The 7,373-nt window shown below is 37.9% G+C and overlaps 2 protein-coding genes across 2 annotated transcripts in view; one reads left to right on the top strand and one right to left on the bottom strand.

Annotated features, from left to right (window-relative positions):
* The window catches only part of LOC106871524 (probable ubiquitin-conjugating enzyme E2 W-B), a 27,920-nt gene extending 25,238 nt beyond the window's left edge, over positions 1–2,682 (bottom strand). Inside the window, exon 1 of the mRNA XM_052974734.1 lies at positions 2,428–2,682. Coding sequence (XP_052830694.1) covers positions 2,428–2,442 — 15 coding nt within the window. The 5' untranslated portion in view covers positions 2,443–2,682. The remainder of the gene's footprint in view (positions 1–2,427) is intronic.
* Positions 2,683–6,066: 3,384 nt separating this feature from the next.
* The window catches only part of LOC106873086 (leucine-rich repeat-containing protein 34), a 9,918-nt gene continuing 8,611 nt past the window's right edge, over positions 6,067–7,373 (top strand). Inside the window, exon 1 of the mRNA XM_014920306.2 lies at positions 6,067–6,179. The gene's annotated coding sequence lies outside the window, so the exon portion shown is untranslated. The remainder of the gene's footprint in view (positions 6,180–7,373) is intronic.

Below are 7,373 nucleotides of genomic sequence, written 5' to 3'. Positions count from 1 at the left end.
GGGGGGGGGGTGCCTAACGCTCAGCCGAGCCTTGTCAATCCACCAACTTAAAATTAATATGAACACCAAGTAAGGACCTCAACAATATCAAGATATTAAAACAAAATGCGAACCAAGATGTTCGGACCTTTCTTTAGGTGTGTGTTTTGCGCGCGAAGAACATAGCAACAGTTTGGGATTAATCAGAAGAAAAAAGTTTACCGAATGGAACCAACATGAATAGATTACTGGTACTTGGCACCCGTCTTTAAATCCCATGAAATACAATTTCATGTGATTTTTTTTATAATTTTTTTTTTGTATTGCATTCTAAGACGAGGACCCTACTACTAATTTAGTCGCCCTTGGCCGAGATTTGAACCGAAAACGTAGAGGGAGTATGAAACTAAGTCCTCCATACACGACGTCTACTTCCGACTTTGTATAAACACTCTGAATTTAATAGAATAGTAATTTGAACTGTGTGACTGAGGTACGTGGTGTTAAAGACAAATGAAATGGTTACGATAGGGAGTTGAAAGAATATATATATATATACATATATATATATATATATATATATATATATATATATATATATATATATATATATATATATATGTACAGGATTGCAGAGTCACTTCGCCACCTAAACATATACGAATCACATACCATCGACATCAACGAAGATAAAATTTGGTTAAATTAACCCAACCCTCGACATAATTGCTACTACTACTACTACTACTGCCACCACTATCACAACAGATTCATCGATCATAGAGGAAAAATTTCAATTGAAACTCAAAAACGAGTGACCGACTGCAAATATGAATGCCAAAGCCCACAAACGTATACTCCTAGGACCAAAAACTTCTGTGACAGGAACGAATCAAACAGCACGGAAAAAGAACACCTAGTTATTGGAACCACAACAAGGGAAGCCTCTATGTGGTCGCCAGAACTGCTAGCAATAGTAGTCACTACCGACAATACATAATCCATAATATTTCCCAAAAGTCAAGATGGTCACGGCAGGAATACCTCTGTTCATAGGCCTGCTCAGTCAGTAGGTTTTGAAAAAAAAAAATTAAATTGAAAATAGGTAGGCTTTATTTTGTAGAGTGAAACGAGGCTGTGACGCGATCTCGAACACGCTGCTTTACTTGAACATTTCATTCAGTTGTCAAGTCAATGCCAGTGTTTCCGAGATCGCGTCAGATACGAATTAAAAGGCCACACTTCTTTTTTTTTTTTTAGCAGGATATACTTGCTACAAAACACCATTTTTGCTTGGCACTAAACCAATATCTCAAGGCTGTTGTTACATCCCTATACTTCACTTCACCTATTTTATATTTATTCAAATAAAACAAAACATTTCCATTTAACGCTAAAATTACTCTAATCAACCATAAAGCAAATAATAATAATAATAATTAATTCTGTTTTATTAGCCACAAGGGCTAATATAAATCAAAAACATGTAAGGACAAAGACAGGTCGAAGGTTACAAAGGGTTTTGTCCGAAAGGTAGAAAATAATAATAATAATAAAGTAATAAAATGTTTGAGCGACAAATTAAAAAGTTTATTCGTTATATTTTCATTTATGATAATATAGTAGCGGTGGACGAAAATATAGGTTTCAATATTGTTTGTTTCTTCTATCCTCCTTCATTTTTAACATTAGAATAAAACAGAAAAAGGTAAATATATAACTAAAGATTAATAAATTTTAGTCTCTAATGTTGTTGTTTAATTGTCGAAGGAGGAGCAAGACGGAAATTGATAGCTTTATGGTTATTAATTCGATCCATCAGTCAGTGTTTTAATATTGAAACTTGGTCGATGTTGATTTCGTCTTTTATTCTCTTGATGCAGTCTACTACAGCTGTTTATGGTTCATTCATAAACAACTGTCTTAATAGCCAAAGGAAACCATTATTTTTGACATACAGTTATATATGTGTGTATACGTATGTGTATATAACTTGTATACATACATTTATGTGTATATATATGCACGACGGAGGTTTCAAAATAAGGAAAACTCCAGAATGTGATGGCCATGATAAATATGAATATAAAGAGGTGTTTATTGTTTGTTTCTAATGAATGAATGAATTAAGGTAAATAAATAAAATAGTCAAGTAAGAAGACGGGTAGAAAAGGAAAAAGGGGGGTGGAATAAGTAAGGAAAGGAAGGAATGAAATTGAGATAAATTAGCGAAGAGAAAGTAGAATTAAAGGCATAAGGTTGTTATTCATGTCTTGAAATGAACCGTGACTATGGCAGATTCGGGTCGAAACAGAAAGATAGATAAGACGAATAGCATAAAAGGGAAGACATGACATTGCAATGTAACCACTGAGGAAACGAATTAAAACAGCTGAGTTTGTATGAGAAGAAGAAAACGAATAATAATAATAAGATAAAAATACCCACCTCCATCGAAGCCATCTTGAACGGCCAAAACGTAAACGAGACACGCACGACGGCAAATGCGTATATATCTAGGTGTTAGTTGAACCTGTTTGAAACTTGGGCAATATCACACGTCTTTGTCCTCTTTGATGTGGCTATAAAAACTTTAAAATCGTACGTAAATTGCGGGAACCTTCTCTCAGTTGTTTTCCTTCTTACGAAACTAAAATCACAAGCAGCTTTCTGGTTTTTTTTTTTTATCATCTCCCCCTGCTCCTTCGTCTTATTTCTATTTAAAGATGATAAGACGCAACCAGGGGACGAAACTCCTGCCAGGAATGCCGTCCCTTAGTTTAATTTTTTTTAAGCGTGATAGCTAGGTGGTGGATAGGTAGATAGATTTTTACGTATTGCCGTAAACGTATGTACAAACATACATACAGACACATAAACGTGTGGTGAACTCCTGATTTTAGATATAATTCTGGATAGGTCTAATGAAACTCTTTCCAGAAAGACCAACACGCACACACACACGCACACACACATACATACATACATACATACTCTTTTACTTGTTTCAGTCATTTGACTGCGGCCATGCTGAAGCACCGCCTTTAGTCGAGCAAACCGACCCCAGAACATTCTTTGGAAGCCTAGTACTTATTCTATCGGTCTGTTTAGCCGAACCGCTAAGTTACGGGGACATAAACACACCAGCATCGGTTGTCAAGTGATGTTGGGGGGGGGGACAAACACAGACACACAAACATATACACACACATACATATACATAAATATACATATATACGACGGGCTTCTTTCAGTTTCCGTCTACCAAATCCACTCACAAGGCTTTGGTCGGCCCGAGGCTATAGCGGAAGACACTTGCCCAAGGTGCCACGCAGTGGCTGGTAAGCAAGCTACTTACTACACAGCCACTCCTGCACCTATACATACCTACATACATACATATATACATGCATACGCAACTGGTACTTAATTTATCGACCCCGAAAGGATGAAAGGCGAAGCCGACCTTGGTGGAATTTGAACTCAGAACGTAGAGACAGATGACATGCTAACATTTCAGCTAACATGCCTTATATACACGCGCACACACACACACACATATAGTAACAGTTACAGATTATATATATCATTATCATCATCGTTTAACGCCCGCTTTTCATGCTGGCATGGGTTGAACGGTTTGACTGAGTATGATGACTGTATCCATGGCCAACTCTTACCTTACTAACAGCATCCCTATACATGGCCTATACTGCCTTCACAAGTCATTCATCTGTCTCTAGCTTCCTCAGAGACTACCATGTCACAAAAGAGGTATTTCGTTGAACACTTTCTCTAGATAAACAAATGCCAAGTACAACAGTTTGTTCTTAGCTAAATACTTGTCTCACAGTTGCCTGACTATGAAAATGGCATCCATGGTGCTTCTCCTCAGGTCAAAGCCAAACTGCATTTCATTTAGTCTAATTCTATTTCTAATTAATTAGGTTATAACTCTCTCCTCAACTACCATCACCTGGTCCAGTAATTTGATGTCTCTGTAATTACTTCTATTTAAGGCATCTCCCTTGTCCTTGTTGCAGCTGACTATGATGCTACTGCTGCACCAATCACTAGGGAGTACACCTTCCTGACTAACCTGATTAACTGTACAGGTGACTAGGCTGTGTCCAACTCTGTCAGATATCTTAAGCATTTTAGCAGTGACTCCTGATGGACCAGGGGCCTTTCTTGACTTCATATCTTTAATTGCCTTATCTATCATGCTGCTGTCAACTAGGATAGTTAGTCCCTCTTGGGTTCACATGAGGAAAAATCCCTTTCTCCCATTCATTCTCTGCATTTAACAATCTTTCAGAGTAGCTCTTCCACACATCTTTTTTTTAAGGACCACTAAAAGCAAGCATACCATTATCTGTCTGTATACACTTCTCTCCTACAACACCTTGATTCTCTCTGTCTAGCAATCTGACACCTCAAGTCTCTGATCTTCATGCTGTAAGACATCAGTAAACCTCTTCCTTTCTGCTTCTGCCCAAGTTACATATAACTAACATCTAGCTTCTCTTTTAGCTATCTGATATGGTTCTTTGCTACCCCAACTCTTCCAGACTTTCCAAGCCCTTTTCTTCTCTTTTATAGGCCCTCAAGACTCCTGGCAGTTTGCTGTGCTTGAGAAAGCATGTCAAGCTAAGTAAAAGCTTGGTTGTCCTTGCATCCTTCTCCAGCTGGGCATTCCTAGTCGTGCAAGCTTCTGGGTACTGGTGCCACATAAATTCACCCATGCTGGTGATGCATAAAAGCATGTAAAGTGGTTGGCATTAAGAAGGGCATCAAGCTGTAGAAACCATGCCAAACACATAGAGTCTGGGCAGCTCTTCAGTTGGCCAGCTCCTGTCAAACCATACTACTTATACCAGCAGGCAGGCAGACAGACAGACAGCAGACAGACAGGCAGAAAGACAGACAGACGGACGGACGGACAGACGGATAGATAGATAGAAAGTGGCAGGTAGGTAGGTACATACGTACGTATGTAGGTAGGTAAGTATGTAGGCAGATAGGTAGAGAATGAGAGATGTAGGTGTATAGATACACATACACACACACACACACACACACACACACAAACTTACATACTGTTACTGAACATTTCTATAATTGAGGAATCAAACATTTTATATTCTACAGGAAAATAGATGTAAAACTGAGACAAACAAATATGCTATCTTTTAAAAAAAAAAATTGGACTGTGAATCCATATAAAATGTTCATATTGGTTTGAAATACTAATTAAAACTTAATGATTGCAGATACTTAAAATTAATAGCATTCTAGAAATGACCAGATCAATACTATACAGGATTAGATGCAATCATTCCATTCATATATGGCTATAAATAGTTACACATATATTTACGATTTTATCATGGTTCAGTAAAGTACAGTTGGTCATTACTCATGGGTGGGCATGGCTTGGTAGATTGCACTTTGGTGGATTTCTTATGCTAATTGTTTCAGGTGTGTGTGTAGTAACAAAGAGATGTAGACACCCTCTTGAATGTCTCGCCTTTGACCTTTTGAAATATGAAGGCACCCAAAGCAATTTGCAAAAGCAAGGTGCAATCCACCTAAATGTGAGTGGAATGTTTGCATCTAATCCTGTATGCTATTGATTTGGTTGTTTCTAGAGTGGTAGCTGTTTAAAGCAGTAGTGTAGCTGGGTGGGTCGCAGGTGTGAAGGATGGTCTGCCCTGGGCAATGCTTTTGTAGGGGGCGGCACTTTTGGGTCTGCTGTATGAGCTTGCATATAAGCATAAAAACACAGTGTGAGGTGCCAGGCGGCACACACTCTAGCTATGCCATTGATTTAGTTAGATGATGGCAGGAGGAACTCAACGAGTCGTGGGGGCCGAGTCGATGTTCTATAGAATGTAAACTAGCATGATTAAATAGCACAGAGTTATTTGTCTGTTCTTTTTCAACCGTCCACCAACAAGTCAAACCCCGATATGCTTCTCGACACAGGAACAAGGCCCACAAATTTCAGAAATGGAACAATCGATTAAATCGGATCGCGTAATCAATTTTAATTCAGAGCTTCATACTAAGGGCAGGTAACCTGTTTCTGTTACCATTAGCAACTAAAACTGTCAACAAAGTACTGGTTGCTCCCTTTAACTACTTAAATGCCTTTTATTAAGAGGAGGGTAAAAAAGAAAATAAACAAACACCCTGAGGTATTTTGTTTTTGTATTTTGATTCCTTTTATCAGCTATTTTTGAGTAAATCCCATCGCAAACTTTCAAACCTTAATAATTTAAGTGGCTTCGATAAGCTCAGTACATAGAGAGCACCTCAGAAAATATATAAATTTTTATTTGTTTGTTTTTATTATTACTGGCCTTGTGCCTTGAAATAGACACCAAAATTAGGAACCCCTTATTTTTTTAGCCCACTGGGGCGGGGAGCTGGCAGAATCGTTATCACGCCGGGCAAAATGCTTAGCGGCATTTCGTACGTTTTTATGTTCTGAGTTCAAATTGCGCCGAGGTCGACACTTTGCCTTTCGTCCTTTTGGTGTCAATAAAAAAGTACCAGTCGGGCACTGGAGTCGATATAATCAACTTAAACTCTCTCCATAATTTCATACCTTGTACCTGTGGTGGAAATTATTATGGTGATCAAGGCCCCATTTCTTTTTAAATTTTTGATAAGACTGTAGCTGCGATATATTGTGATTTTCATGCTTTCCTTAAGATGTCACAGGCGAAGACGAAGCGAGATGTCATGAAGCGAGACAGCAAACCTGTTAGTACTACTAATGGCTCGGCGGGAGATTATTGCTCGTTCTGTGATGTGCGTCACAGATTGAGATGTAGATTTCTATGCATATGTATTATTTATTCACTGAAACAAATGTGTATAACAGCAGGAATTTGATTATAAATTCTATCTCAGGATATAGGCACCACTCTTATACATAAGTCTTAAAGCTAATCAAGAGGAGATGACTTTCACGTACAAACTAGACAGTTTCGTGTTCTTTCCTTTCTCTTTTATATTTATGAGAAGAAAAATCTGTTCGCGAAATGATTAAGAGATAACAGAATATCGATTTTGGCACTTGTCCTTTTAGTTAAAAGGGAAACTGCTATATTTTTGTTAAGGAAAAAAAAAATACAAAATGTATTCCGCTCCGTTGCGGGTAATGACTAGATATTTTTATTACTAGGCACTGATCCAATTTTGGCAGGTTTACGGTGCAGTCGCAGCCCTAAATAAGCCCTGATCATACAAACCTATAATCAATGGTATACCAGGAATAATCATTCTGTCATTATTTATAACAGAGGTTGTTGTTCAACATGTTCTTCGTTTTTTTCCTTTTTCTTTTTTATTAAGGTAGTTCGGTTTGAATGTAAGGAGATTTG

The sequence above is a fragment of the Octopus bimaculoides genome, chromosome 19, assembly GCF_001194135.2.
Source record: "Octopus bimaculoides isolate UCB-OBI-ISO-001 chromosome 19, ASM119413v2, whole genome shotgun sequence".
NCBI classification, from domain to species: domain Eukaryota; kingdom Metazoa; phylum Mollusca; class Cephalopoda; order Octopoda; family Octopodidae; genus Octopus; species Octopus bimaculoides.
The sequence above is the reverse complement of the archived record's forward strand: the minus strand, read 5'-3'. Positions and strand labels throughout refer to the sequence as shown.